The sequence below is a fragment of the Oryx dammah genome, unplaced genomic scaffold (assembly GCF_014754425.2).
Source record: "Oryx dammah isolate SB20612 unplaced genomic scaffold, SCBI_Odam_1.1 HiC_scaffold_26, whole genome shotgun sequence".
Classification (NCBI taxonomy): domain Eukaryota; kingdom Metazoa; phylum Chordata; class Mammalia; order Artiodactyla; family Bovidae; genus Oryx; species Oryx dammah.
Genome location: NW_024070210.1, coordinates 41,435,216 through 41,450,726, shown reverse-complemented (window position 1 = coordinate 41,450,726; position 15,511 = coordinate 41,435,216). Strand labels below are relative to the sequence as shown.

At 44.6% G+C, this 15,511-nt stretch overlaps 1 protein-coding gene across 1 annotated transcript in view; it reads left to right on the top strand.

The window, feature by feature from the left end:
* The first annotated feature begins 272 nt into the window (after positions 1 to 272).
* Positions 273 to 15,511, top strand: part of SHC4 (SHC adaptor protein 4) — a 133,839-nt gene continuing 118,600 nt past the window's right edge. The window contains exon 1 of the mRNA XM_040226474.1: positions 273 to 1,048. Within this exon, the coding sequence (XP_040082408.1) occupies positions 464 to 1,048 (585 nt within the window). The 5' untranslated portion in view covers positions 273 to 463. The remainder of the gene's footprint in view (positions 1,049 to 15,511) is intronic.

Sequence of the window (15,511 nt, the reverse complement as noted above, 5' to 3'; positions counted from 1 at the left end):
CGCCCTGTGGGAACCGGAGGGAGCAGGTTTGAAAGTTCCTGTGTGCAGAAGGGAGGATGGGGGTGGGGGGCGCTAAATATTTCTGCAAGGCTCCCGCACCGCCAGCGACGCGGCGGGACCGGCTGGCTGGTTCTCCGCCCGGTTCCGTGCCCAAGAGTAGGAGGTGAGCGATCCTCGCCGCCGCGAGGCTGGGTCCAAGCTTTCCCAGCAAGGAATCCCTGGCGAGAACACCGGGTGCTGCCGCTGGGCCACAGACTGGACCGAAATCAGCTGGGTAGGCGTTTTCCCCTGGGCTGTTACCCTCGAGGACCCGGAGCCGAGGCGGGCGAGCGCGAGAGCGGAGTTGGAGAGGTGGCTGCCGCAAGTTGCACGGGGCATTGAGGCATTTGTTTCCCGTTCCGTTTATCTGGCAGACGGCGAGGCGATTTATGCAACAGTATCCTGTTTCAGCACTGCCAAGGCTATGCGAGAACGCGGTCAGGACAGCCTGGCAGGACTCGTGCTATATGTAGGACTCTTCGGGCACCCCGGGATGCTGCACAGGGCCAAGTACAGCCGCTTTCGGAATGAGTCCATCACGTCCTTGGACGAAGGCAGCCCGGGAGGCTCGACCGGGAGCAAGGGCTCTCCTCCGCCTCCTTACCCCACCCTGGCACCTCACCTGCCCGCTGAAGATGCTGCCTTGGCCTCCCAGGAGAGCCCCACCCCATTGTGCACCTTGATCCCTCGCATGGCCAGCGTAAAGCTGGCCAACCCAGCCACCTTGCTGAGTCTGAAAAACTTTTGTTTGGGTACCAAAGAGGTACCACGACTCAAGCTCCAGGAAAGCCAGGACCCGGCTCCCAGCAGCCCGGCTTCCCCTGAAACCAGTTTCAATAGGGCCGTGCCAGCACCTCCGCCTCAGCGGGACTCCCTGGGGCACAGGGCGACCTCTTTAACTCCTGACACCTGCCCACTTCCCGGCCCTGGGGAACCGACCCCCCGGAACAGACAGGACAGACACTCTGTGGAGCACCTGTTGGGGCTGGGCATGAACTACTATGTGAGGGTAAGTCTGTTTCCCTCTCTACACTCCTTCTGCAAGGGTCATATTCTCTGCTTTCTGAAAGGGGCTGCGCATCATCCCGGCCGAGTTTTAGATTTGGAGAAGTCATCATGCGGCTTTCCAGGTGGCGCTAGTGGTAAAGAACCCACCTACCAATGCAAGAGACCTAAACGACACGGGTTCAGATCCCTGGGTAGGGAAGGTCCCATGAAGGAGAGCTTGACAACCCACTCTAGTGTTCTTGCCTAGAAAATCCTATGGACAGCGGAGCCTGGCAGGCTACAGTCCATGCATAGGGTCCCAAAGAGTCAGACATGACTGAAGCAGACTTAACATGCAAGCATATAAGACATTGTGTAGCTGGAGGGGGCAGAGAAGGGAAGGTGGTCTTATAGGTTTCCCTACAAATATCTGGCCTGTACTGAAATCACATGACTTTTGGTTCAAGGGCACGAACTGGTGCTACATGTTAGTGTAGGTAGTTGCCAGGGGTAGGGGCAACCTCTCATAGAGAAAGCTGAGATGTCCCTGCTGGACTGAGGATTCTGCACAAGAACAGTCAAGAATTTCAAATCTAATTAGTGATTAAGACTCAGTAAATTATACTGGCCATTGTATTTCAGTAGAGATTTTTGTGCTGGAGGAATACATAGTGTATAAGGGACCTGAATTGTTTTTAAAAATCTAATTCATCATTTAACAAACACTTCTCCAAACATGGCTGAATCTCTAATCTTATGTTAGGAGGTAGCATTAGGTCTTTGGTGCACATTTTTTTGTCTTTATTGCCTACGCTGTGGCCATGGGGCCTTGTCCATGAGCCATGTGCAAAATCAAGGTCCTTATTGGCCTTGCGTCTGCCCTTTTCTATTCCATATCTGAGTAAAAGAAGATCTGACTTCTGTTCTTCTAGAGCTCACAATTTCAATCAGGGAAACCAACAAATACAGGTGAAATAATAGAACCATATTTAGCAACATATATCTGGTGTGAGATGCTGAGGGAATTCAGGAAAAGGGGAAGGTTGTTGTGGTCTGGGATTCATTCATAGGGGAACCCTCAGGGGAAGGTGCATCTTGGAAGAGCTATCAGATCTTCATTGGCAGAAAGCGGGAGATTCCTGGCAGCGCATGAACTGGAGCAAAGTCCAAAGGCAGATATCACTGTGGTTACTGCAGCGGAGCATCATGCTGGGCTTAACTGGAAAGAGAGGGAATGCTGGAGGGTAGCTGGTGGTAGAGAGCACGGCTGGCACATAGTTGATGCTCAAACAAATATGAGTAAAATAAGGCAAATTACAGACAGATCTCGGGTAGCTTGGCGGGGAGGGAGCAGCTGACCAAAGCTCTTAATGCCCAGATAGGGAGTTTGTAACACTCTGACTGGTAAACAGGAACCTTCATAGGTTTATAAATCAACTACAACCTGATGAAGGTGGTTTCAAAAAGACCAGTCTGTGAATTTATTTGTGAAGCAGGGAAAAATGAGCAATTGGGAGGTTGATAAGAAAGATACTCTAGTTTAGGCAGCAGGGATGGTAACATGGATTAATGTGAAGATGAGAGAAAACAGATGAATATGAGTCTCTGTGAAAAGAACCTCAACAGTCTTGGATGACAGAGCAGATCATTTGAGATCATCATACAAATAATAGACGGGTGAACATTTATTGAGCAGTGAGTAGACTGCTGAGTGTGTTTATTGCTATTTATAGTGGCTGTGGATGATTATTGATAGAGTTGTGAGGAATGAAAGATAACTTCAGATGTAAGCCTCCCAGTGGGATTAGCGATGTTAGTGATAGAATGAGTTGGGAACAGGGTCACATTATGTTTAAAGTAATGATATCTAACTGGTTCTAATTTGTAGGTAGCAGTTGTGTAAGACTAGCACTCTCGTGAGAAGTCTGATCTGAAAGTAGACATTTGAGAGATAGCCCAATAACTGTATCACACACAATTAAGATCTCAAAGAATGTTAAATAATGAATACTGAAAGGGTTACAGGGAAAGCAGGCTAGGGGCAGCCTTGGTGAATTGATAACAAAAACCTCCAAGGAAGATACATTTATAGGACACTCAGCTCTTACCCTCCCTCACAGTGACACAGCTCATCATGGAAATAGTTTCATGTATCAACTAAAAGTTTGTGGGTACTTGATGGATGTGAGTCTGAGTGAACTCCGGGAGTTGGTGATGGACAGGGAGGCCTGGCGTGCTGCGATTCATGGGGTCGCAAAGAGTCGGACACGACTGAGCAACTGAACTGAACTGAACTGAACTGAACTGAAGTATCCTCCAGGCTCTAATGGGAGAATGTGATTCTCCGACCCCATGCTTGGCACCTGCCTTCCCATCACCTGGACATCCTCTGTCTTCTGCTTTGCCTTTCCTTCCCTCTTGTACTTCCTTCCACCTCCCCACACCCATACACATGTACAATTTCTAATGTGAAAGAAACTGCTGTGTGATCTCCATTTCCCTAGGGAGTGTCTCCAGTGGCATTTTAGATTTTTAATGAGGACGCCATCTGTCTTTTTCCTGGTGATAATGACGGCCCCTAGGGAAAGTGCTGACCTCATGATCCATGTGAGTCACGCTGTGCTGCCGATAGACAGTGACATGAAACACCAGTGAACACCTCTTTTAGGTAAAAGTCAAAAATACATGGAAAACCCTAATTTATTAATTTTTATGAAACCCTAGCTTTGAAAGATGGAAGGAATTCAAAATTTATCAAGCTCAATGCCTCTGTGAAGAAACTGAAGACTAGAGAAGTGATTTCTTTTTTACGGCCACACAGGTGAGTCAAAAGAAGAGTTAGCGGCAGAATCCAGTTGCCCTGTGTGTGCCAGTCTTTGCTCCTTTTCCCACAGGTGTTCATCCTGGTTGAGATTCTGCTCAGAATTCTTTTAGATGTGATGTGAACTCATTTTAAAAGATGAAATGCCAACCTGTTAATTTATAGTGAAAATTATTGTGCCAAGGAAACCAAAATTGTGATCTCATCTGTAGAAAAATGTGCATAGGAAAAGTTAAATCAAAGGTCTCTTGATGATGGAATCAGAGTAGAGAAGTGAGAGAGATACTCTTTTTGAAGAATTTATTTTAGGACGATAACACCTGTTTATAAGTTTCACGTGTACAACATTACATTTCTACTTCTGTATACACTACAGTGTGCTCACCACCAAAAGTTTAATTTCCATCTTTCACCATAGAGTTGACCCCTTTACAAAGCTGTTTAACCCCTGCCCCTTCCCCTCTGATAACCTCTACTATATCCTCTGTATCTACATGTTGTTTTGCTTTATTTATTTTGGTTTTTATATTCCACATATGAATGAAATTTTATGGTATTTGGCTTCTCTCTCTGACTTACTTCACTTAGCATAATACTCGTAAGGTCCATCCATATTGTTGCAATTCTTTTTTATGGCTAATATTCTATTGTGTGTATATATATATGTATATATATATATGCATGCATGCTAAGTTGCTTCAGTCATATCTGACTCTTTGTGACCCTATGGACTGTAGCCCACCAGGCTCCCCAGTCCATGGGGATTCTCTGGGCAAGAATACTAGAGTGGGTTGCTGTGCCCTCCTCCAGGCGATCTTCCTGACCCAGGGAATGAATTTACATCTGTCCCCTGCATTGGCAGGAGGGTTCTTTACCACTAGCAATACCTGGGAAGCCATGTATATATATATGTGTGTATATATATATATATACACACACATATATATATATATTTCACATCTTCTTTATCTGCTCATCCATTGATGGGCACTTAGTTTGTTTCTATACCTTGGCTAATGTAAATAGTGCTGTGATGAGCTTAGCAATGCATACATCGTTTTGAGTTAGGGTTTTGAATTCTTTGGATCAATACCTGGAAGTGGCATTACTGGATTGCATAGTAGTTCTGTTTTTAAATTTTTGAGGAACCTCCTTACTGTTTTCCATTGTGACTGTACCAATTTACATTCCCACCAACACTGGATGAGAGTTCCCTTTTCTCTACATCCTCACCAACACTGTTTATTTCCTTTTTGCTAATAGCCATTCTAAGAGCTGTGCAGTAATAAGAGAGATTCTTGATGGCTAGTGGACATAGGGGAAACTCTTTTAGGCAAAAGACAGCCACATATTCTACTTTCTTATCCACATCATGTGAGTGCTCCTCTCCATGCCCAAATCTGTGTTATTCATTCTCTTATCTATTGAGAAAATATATACTGTGGACCAAATGTGTGACAGGAACTATTCCAGGCCTTAGGGACAGATCAGTGAATTAAGAGACCAGATCTGAACCCTCATGGAACTTACATTCCAGTGAGGGAAGCTGAGTCATGATTGAATAAACCAGTAAATATGTATGTATAAGTAAATATAATATGTCATCTGTATTAAGTGCCAGAGAACATTAAAGCAGGGGAAGTAAGAAAGGCAGTTAGTTGGCTGGAGATGGAGGGTATTGTATTCTTTTTTGTATAAAAATGGCATAGTTGGAGCTCCTTTTAATTTTGTTGTCTTGTGTCTTTTATCTTCACAATAAGTACTTAATTTGCCATCTACTCTAGGTTAGAGTTGTCTTTAGGTTAGATATTCTTTTAAAAATGACTCTTTTTTTTGGTCTTATGATATAAAATCAGTTATACAGCTGAGAATACTTCATGAATCCCAAGAAACTATTTTTGAATAACTTTCATTCAAGCTCAGACCTTAAACTGCCTGAAGGTTTCTCAAGAAAAGCGGTCTAGCAAACCATTCTTTGAGAGATACCAAATTAGAAATGGACAGCCAGACTGGGTCTGAGCAAAGTAGTGAGGTGGGTGAGGTTTGTTAAATGTGGCCACATGGTGACATTTGTTCCCACCATAACATTACATTTCAGTTTTTTATGAAGTCTTTCCAATTCACTTTGTCTAGCAACAAACATTCATGTGGAGGTCTCCCAGGTGCTCAGAGTGGTCTGTGTATGGTGAGCCTGGAAGATATATAACACAACCAGTGCCCTCATGTGTAGAATGAGAGAATTGATCTCAATGACCTAGAAGGTCCCCATCACCAGCATTTTTCTGTTTCTTCCAGTCTTAGTGAGATATAATTGACATACAGTACTATATAAGGTTAAAGTGTACAGCGTACTGGATTTGATTTATATACATCATGAAATGATTACCACAGTAAGTTTACTGAACATTCATCATCTCATATATTAATGGATACAAAAGAAAAGAAAAAGAAAAAATATGTCTTTGTGATGAGAAGTCTTAGGATTTACTCTCTCAGCAACTTTCATATATAATGTATAGCAGTCCCAACACCAGCATTTATAGGCACTAAAGCTCCTTTCTCCATGTGGGAGGTATCTAAATATTAGTTTCCTTTCCCATACCCAGTTCCCAGATTGCCTACAACTTAGTTCAGAGACTAAATAAATCGAGGCAAAGAAACGAACCCAGACAGAACTGCCACAGGTTAGCACAGTAGTTCTCACAATAAAACACGGAGAAAGGCTGTTTTCTCTGGGTGAGGACATCGAGACTCAAAGAGTGTATTGTCTACCCTACACTTTACAGTGTAAGTAAATAGCAGACTAAAGATTCAAATCCAGGTTTATCTCACTTCAGTGCTCTTCTTCCCACCCTCTCCCCTTACCTCCAAGCAAGTCAGGCAGTCCCGCAGGTTCGTAAGTGGAGTAGCACAGGACCATACTGGGCAGAACTTTTTATGGGACCAACCCATGGAACTTGCCTGCTTGCATTCATTTGCATGATTTCAGTCTCCTCACTTCAGCTGCACCCAGGGCAACCGTTTCCACAGACTGTATTAGTATCCTAGTGCTGCTGTAACAAGGGTCACAAACCAAATGGCTTACAACCACAGACATTTATTCTCTCTCGGTTCTGGAGGCTAGAAGTCTGAAATCAAGCTATCTGCAGGGCCATGATCCCTCGAAGGCTCTAGGAGAGAATCCTTCGATGCCTCTTCTAGTTTCTGGTGGCTGCTAGCAATCCTTGGCATTACTTGGCTTGTAGAGGCATCACTCTTGTCTCTCCCTCCATCTTCACATGTCTTTCTCTCCTGTGTGTCCAAGGACACCAATCATTGGATTAAGGCTCTCACTAATCCATTATGAGTTCATCTTAACTTGATTGTATCTGTGTAGACTCAACTTTCAAGTAAGGCCACATTCATAGGTTTGGGGGGTTAAGACTTCAACTTACCTTTTTGAGCTATGCAATTCAACCCATAACAGTTCCCCAAAACATTTGTTGCAATGTGTTTGCCCACAGAAACTTTCTCGCCTATTGGGCTCATCAGTTTTGGGTGCAAATACGATCTTTTTACTTCCTTTGTAAATCTCACGGTATGTTCTCACCATCCATCTTCCCTTTTCTAATGTTGTATCTTAATACTGAGGCTGTAGACTAGTGTTGCCTATTGTCTACACTAGATGTGGCCCATGGTACTATGATGTTCCGTCTGCCCCAACTGTCTTTTCTGTAGGAGAGCACTGGTCTAGGAATCATGGGGTCTAGGTTAAAGTAATGGCCCTGAAACTAGCCAGCTGTGTGACCTGGGATGAGTCATTTCACTTCTTTATTTTCTTATATTTGAAGCGAAAGTGAACAGAATGCTATCTATGATCCTAAGACCCCATGTCCCCTTTCCCGTTGTCTGAAATCTCCTATTAGGATCTCTTTTCTGAAGGAAGTAACTTTTCACACCTTTGTCCCAATAGCGAGGAGACAGAATGCCCTTTGCATCCTCTTGCTAACGCTGAGTTGGCTTCCCCAGTAAAGCAGAAATCTTGCACTAGCACGGATACAGGTGGTCAACATTTTAGAGAGATGGTGAGAGAGGAGTCAGGTGGAACAGTATCCGAGTATGGGATTGCAGGGAGGAGTAGAGGGTGGGCAGGTCCAGGCGGCAGGCCAGTGTGAATGATGGTGGCCAGTACTCTGGGACCATGGCTTTGCTTACTTGGTCTAGCCAGTGGGGCCATACTGGGGCTTGGCATCCAATCCAAGGTCTGTAGGAGTACCAGGAATTAACCCTTTTCTGTTTTCTCTGGGCAAATGTGATAAAAGAAAAAGGCCCTGCCACACACATCAGCAGTCTAATAACTCTAACCTTGAAAGTGGAAGATTCCTAACCCTGGGGAACCCTTGAAGAGACTGTCCTACATTTTATGCAAAATCATGGGACCTTGGTTGTATGGATTAGTGGTGTGTACACAGCGAATGGAAGTGGCTTTCTGCCTCTGCTGTTTTCCTTTTTTTTTTTTTTTTCGGAGTTATTGGTGGATAAAAGAGACATCATACAGGTGGGAGGAAATAATTCCAGCTAAAACCGACTCTCTGGCAATGAGGGTATTATATTTTCTTACTGTTTCTTTCTTGAAGTAGATGTAGAAGTGGATTCTGCTAGAAGTTAGGAAAATCCTGGCATAGTTGACCCATTGTTCCTGTTCTCTTTAAAACTGCACATATCCCTTGATCTGACCAGTCCTTGCTCACCCCTGACCACTAGAGCATTAGTTGGAAGATAGTGTTTCAGAGATCACCATATCCAACATCTTCATTTTGCATTTGAGGAAAGAGGCTCAGAGATGTGAAATGACTTGCCCCAAGTCACACAGCAACTTAGTGGTAGAACCCAGACAAGAACTGCCAGTTCTGTCTGTGCTGTGCTTAGTCACTCAGTTGTGTTTGATTCTTTGCTACCCCATGGACTGCAGCCCACCAGACTCCTCTGTCCATGGGGATTTTCCTGGCAAGGATACTGGAGTGGGTTTCCATGCCCTCCTCCAGGGAATCTTCCCAATCCAGGGATTGAACCCAGGTCTCCTGAATTGCAGGTGGATTCTTTACCATCTGAGCCACTAGGGAAGCACAGTTCTGTCTACAACACTTTAAAAAAAAATTCAAGTACAGTTGATTTACAGTGTCATCTTAACTTGTGTACAACACAGTGATCTATCTATCTATATATTATTTTTCAAATTATTTTCTCTTATCAGTTCAGCTCAGTTGTGTCCGACTCTTTGTGACCCCATGAATCGCAGCACGCCAGGCCTCCCCGTCCATCACCAACTTCTGGAGTTTACTCAAACTCATGTCCATCGAGTCGGTGGTGCCATCCAGCCATCTCATCCTCCATCGTCCCCTTCTCCTCTTGCCCCCGATCCCTCCCAGCATCAGGGTCTTTTCCAATGAGTCAACTCTTCGCATGAGGTGGCCAAAGTATTGGAGTTTCAGCCTCAGTATCAGTCCTTCCAGTGAACACCCAGGACTGATCTCCTTTAGAATGGACTGATTGTATCTCCCCTGCAGTCCAAGGGACTCTCAAGAGTCTTCTCCAACACCACAGTTCAAAAGCATCAATTCTTTGGTGCTCAGCCTTCTTCACAGTCCAACTCTCACATCCATACATGACCACTGGAAAAACCATAGCCTTGACTAGACAGACCTTTGTTGGCAAAGTAATGTCTCTGCTTTTTATAGTTTATTATAAAATAATGAATGTGGTCTCTGTGTATACAGTAGGTCCTTGTTGGTTATCTATTTTATATATAGTAGTGTATATGTCCAACATTCTATTTTCTGCCCCTATCTTGCCTCACTTTCCCTCACTCCCCAAACTAAATGTGCTATGCCAAACATATCTACACGATTGAAATAGTGAATACATGTCTTTTTTAAAGACCAGAATAAAAATTTTTTCTGATAGTAAAACAGCCTTTAAAAAGCAATGAGCAGGAAAAGGCGATCAAGGAAGAGTGGAAAGGAGCCCAAAATGCATTGGCTTTGCCAGTTTTACCCTTTTGTTTATGGAGGTCCCGGTGGGTGGCAACGTGTCCATGTTGGACCAGGACTTGTACAACATGCATGGACTGACCTTATTTCATTCATTTTCTAAAACCCCTTGGGGTCATTTCGCATATGTGGCTTTTCCTCCCACTTCCATTTTCCTGTTACTTTAAAGCTAGTACCATACTGTGTCATCACATGGGTTGGATGGAAGCATCCCTGTTTCCCAGTGTGACAGTCCCACCATAAGGAGAGTGATCTAGAAGATATACAGGGCTCAGGGGGCAAGGCCATGTCACAGTGTCTTCTTCAGAGCAGGGTTATGAGGTAGCTGGGGTCTCTTCCCCTCTCCTAAAAGTTATAAGCTGTGGATCTCAGGGTGGTCTGGTCAGATTTGCAATGAACTATCAAAGTCATGGTGACCAAAAGATGTAGGCCTCAATGTTGTGCGCAAGTAGCCTCTACATGAAAAGTTGCATCGGAAACAGAGTTTTCTGAAAGGATAGTTGGGAAAGTCAAGAGGCCTCAAAGAACTGGACTTTTGAAAACATTTGTTAGGGGGCATCATATGAGAATTTATTGATAGCATAGCAGTGATGATAAGGAAGTATAAATTTGCAGCCATAAATTCAGATGTACAAGTTCAGTTCAGTCACTCAGTCATGTCTGACTCTGTGACCCCATGGACTGCAGTACGCCGGGCTTCCCTGTCCATCACGAACTCCCAGAGCTTACTCAAACCCATGTCCATCGAGTCAGTGGTGCCATCCAGCCATCTCATCCTCTGTCGTCCCCTTCTCCTCCTGCCTTCCATTCTTCCCCTGCATCAGGGTCTTTTCCAGTGAGTCAGTTCTTCGCATCAGGTGGCAGTCCTTCCAATGAATATTCAGGACTGATTTCCTTTAGGATGGACTGGTTGAACCTCCTTGCAGTCCAAGGGACTCTCAAGAGTCTTCTCCAACACCACAGTCCAAAAGCATCAATTCTTTGGCTCTTAGCTTTCTTTATAGTCCAACTCTCACATCCATACTCGACTACTGGAAAAACCATGGCTTTGACTAGATGGACCCTTGTTGGCAAAGTAATGTCTCTGCTTTTTAATATGCTGTCTGCTGCTGCTGCTGCTAAGTCACTTCAGTCGTGTCCAACTCTGTGAAACTCCATAGATGGCAGCCCACTAGGCTCCTCTGTCCCTGGGATTCTCCAGGCAAGAACACTGGAGTGGGTTGCCATTTCCTTCTCCAATGCATGAAAGTAAAAAGTGAAAGTGAAGTCGCTCAGTCGTGCCTGACGACTCTTAGCGACCCCATGGACTGCAGCCCACCAGGCTCCTCGGTCCATGGGATTTTCCAGGCAAGACTACTGGAGTGGGGTGCCATTGCCTTCTCCATTAACATGCTGTCTAGGTTGGTCATAACTTTCCTTCCAAGGAGCAAGCGTCTTTTAATTTCATGGCTGCAGATGTACAAGAGATGTCATTAAAATATGTGTGTATTTATATATTTAAACTGTAAATATTTAAAATCATATGAAATCCAGCACTAAGCCCTCTCTTGTTTGTTTGACAATATTTTCCATTTTGGTCATTATTTGTCCCCCAATCTCAGGATCACATAATGAATCAAGGGGCTTTAATTTGTGCCCCTAATAGGGGAGAGGCCTCTTACCTTCAGTTCATTGTTGTGGATGGTTCCCTAAAGGCAGGAGCACCCCAGCATTTGACCTTCTTTTGCCCATTAGGATGTTTACCTTCTCTGGGAGCCCCTTCTGAGAATCCAGCCTCTCTAGCTGCAATCATGTGACCTGTGGGAGGTTCATGGGGTTGAGAGAGGGAGGGAGGGAGGGAAAAGAATGCAGAGTACAGGCAGTGCCTACCCAGAAAAGAATCTGGAACACAGCGGTCATAAATCAACAGTTTAGTGACATATTTTGTCTGGTCAAATTAGAAAAAGAATTTTTATTTTGATCAGTACCAACATTTTAAAAACCAAGAACGTTCATATAAAACTCTGGATTTTTCTGGCTTCTTAGAAGAGCTGACAGCACTAGGCTAGTCATCCCACATGTTAACAAATGACCAGAGGTGGGCACTGAGCCACAGTCCCACTCAGTTGCACTCACTTCCATCACCTCTCTGTCCAGGTCCCCACCCACGCCCCCACTTCCCGGCAAGGTGGCTGAGTTTGCATAACCACCTGTGACATTGTCTTTTATTTTGCACTTTGGAATACCTGGGAGAGAAGCTGAGAATGTCCTCTTCCTGGGCACCATAGTGGGGCTTCTTTCTTTTATGCAGTGGGACAGTCCCAGGAAACCGGGATGCGGCCTTCTCCACTCAGAGGGTCTCTTCCCATCCTCACAGAGTTGCAGAGTTTTCAAGAGTAGTGGGGCTCCAGGACTAGTGCAGGCCATTCCTATTTTGTGAAAATGTGTCAGGCAAAGTTGGTTTGTGTTATCATTTCTTTGGGATGATGAATTTTCCCAGAGAAATAATGTTGAAGGTTGATAAAGCTTTCTCATATGGCTGGGGAGAGGATTAAGTGAAAAAAAATTTGTGTATAAAGATTAGCACAGAGCTTGTCACATGGTAAGTCTCAGGTCGGGGGAGAAGAATGAACTTTTAAAGTTCTTGGAGTGCCTTTGGGCAAAAAAAAAAAAGAGACTAGCTTCGATTTTGGTGTTTTTACCATTCCCTTTGGCATCCTTTCCCCTGGCCAGCAGTGCCACTCTGGTAGAACTTTCTTCCCTAAGCCTTTCCCTATGGTGCTCACCAGGGCAGGCTTGCCCTCTTCTCTAAAGTTGCCTACTATTTCTTTACTAGTCAGCATTCTTCTTCCCTCAGTACAGCAGAGGGAAAAGCATTTGCCTTTGGAAAAATTTCTCAAAGTTTGCCAAGCATCAACTATATCAGTTAAAAATACTAGTTAAAAGTGAAAATTTTGACCTTACCCCCAACCCCTGCCCTTCGGCCATCCTGGATTTGCTGGTTCAGAATCTCTGAGGCTGGGCCCCAGAAATCTGCATTTTAAACAACCCCCCCCTATGATTGGAGAAGGAAATGGCAACCCACTCTGGTATTCCTGCCTGGGAAATCTGATGGACAGAGGAGCCTGGTGGGCTATGGTTCATGAGGTCAAAAAGAGTCAGACACGACTGAGGGACAGAACGCCAACACACACACGCCCACTATGATCTTCTGATGCCCAGAAAATTTGGGAACCTCTGCTGAGTCCAGCTAGTGCAGTGGTGCTCAGTCAGGGATGATTTTGCTACTAAGGGGACATTTGGCAATGCCTGGAGACATGTTTGGTTGTCATAACAGGGGAAGGGGAGGGGAAGTACTGGCCTTCAGAGACTAGAGGCCAGGGATGTGGCTCAACACCCTACAATGCTCAGGACAGCCCCCGCAATACAGAATATTCAGGCCCAATGTGTCAATAATACTGAGGCTGAGAAATCCTGAGTCACAGGGACGAAGTGCATAAACCTGGGCTGTGCATTTGGGGGTAATAGTGAATAAGGAAAGAATCAACATCTGAGTCAGCATTTGACTCCTAAAAATCTAACCCAAGGAGCTTCTAACTTTCTCAGGCCTTCTCCTTTATCCTCTCTCTCTTTTTTAAAAGATTATTTATTTATTTATTTATGTGGCTGTGCTGGGCCTTAATTGCAGTATGCATGGTCTTTGATCTTCATTGCAACATGTGGGAATCTAGTTCCCCTTATCAGGGATAGAATCCAGGCCCCTCTTCATTGGGAGCACATAGTCTTAACCACTGGACCACCATGAAAGTCCCTCCTTTAGTCTCTCTCAAATCCACAGATTCTCTAAAATTGTAGTTTACTTTCACCTCCGCCCAAACAATACTGCTGTGGCTTCCATATCAGGATCTCAGATGGTGGGAATGAGAGTAAGGGCCCTATGTTGTTATGACTCAGTTGTACATCAGATATGTCCACACTGGCAAAAGAGTTGACCTTTACTCAGGTGCTTTCTGTGCTCAGTGGCATTTGTAGACTGACTTGGTATCCTAACCAGGGTTTTCTACCATTACTGATTCCTTCACTTCTATAGGGAAATACCTTCAGAATTTAAAGATAACTTACACGTAGATTTTAAGAACAGAGCCTGTCTTGGGTTGGAAACTTCCTTTTGTTGGAGGGAAAGAACTGCTGGAAAGCAAGCAGCTTGAGCAGAAAGCATATGCCCTATAAATATAACCCCAGAAATTAGATTTTTCCCCTCAATGTCATCAGAGAATAATTTATGTGAATCAGTCTTTGGGGAATGGTGAAATGTATAATTCAAACCTTTTTTTTTTTTTTTAACATAGTGCCAGCTCTGGGACCTTGAAAGGCATTGTCTCTCCATGTCCTCTCTTCTCAGCATGACTCCTTTAACCCTGGACACAGGGCTCAGACTGATACATTGACTACGAAGTACTGTTTCACAGTGAGTTAAGCGATCCAAGGTCACAGAGCTCATCAGCTGCTGAGCAGGGACTGTAATTCAGGTTTCCCTACTCCCAGGCCAGGGCTCTTTTCACTATCTTCTGTGAATAAGATGTAATCTTGTATGAGGCGGTTACAGAAAGGAAAGGAGAACAAAGGTGTCCACACAAATTCTTGTAATATATGGCAGTGCTTAATAGATGACACCAAAGTGACACAAGCAAACTGTGTGGGAATTCAGGGAGGAAAGGGGACTCCTTCCATTCGAGATGATTGTAGAAAACAGGATTTCTGAGTCTTGAGAATGGATGGGGTTTCCATAGGCAGAGATGGAGGAAGAGCATTCTAGGCCATTCTAGGCAAAGAGCACGACAGGGTGAGGCATGGAGGTGGGAAAGTGGAGGATATATTATGAGGAACAGAGAGTACAGTTGGACTTGGTTGGAAGATGTGTTAGGTATGTGCTGGAGAACAGAGCATGGGCTGGTGCTATAACAAAGTTGTATAGTATCCGAGAAGTTGGATTTTCCAACAGAAAACTGTTGAATAATTTTTGAATAGGGGAATTGCAAACTTGGAGCTATGTTTTAGAAAGATTACATGGGCTGCAGTGCTCAAAGAGGACCCAGAAGAAGGGCGGCTGGAGAACAGGAGCCCAGGTGAGAAGTGGGTTGGGAAGAAAGGCAGTGGCAATAGAAACAAGGAAAGATGTGAGACCCATTCAGTGAGTACAGGATTAGGAAGGAAAGGTCTGGGCATCAGCAGTGAATTCCATTTAGCATGTGCTGCCTTCAAGATGACCTCAAAGCATCCAGCTGGAAATCTCCAGAAGAAAATGGGATAGTTAGGTCTGAGGAGAGGGTCTGTTGTTGTTGGCATCAAAGCCCGGGGAACGGACGAGGCTCCCAAAAGCAAAGTGTAGAACAGAGAGATACATGCCACACTGAAGTCCTCTGTGGAGGGAGAGGAAGAACAGGCCTTGACGAGCAGGAGAGAGAGATGACAGCATCCTCTAGGGAGAGAGGGGAGAGAGTTTCACGGAGAGAGAGGTTGGATAAAGGAGTATCAATCCCATAGAAGATTCAAGGAAGATGAGAACTGAGGAAGAGCCATGGTTTGGCCTTTTATCTTCTTATTCCCCATCTCCACTAAGATATTCACATTCAACTGCTGCAAACCACGCATAGAG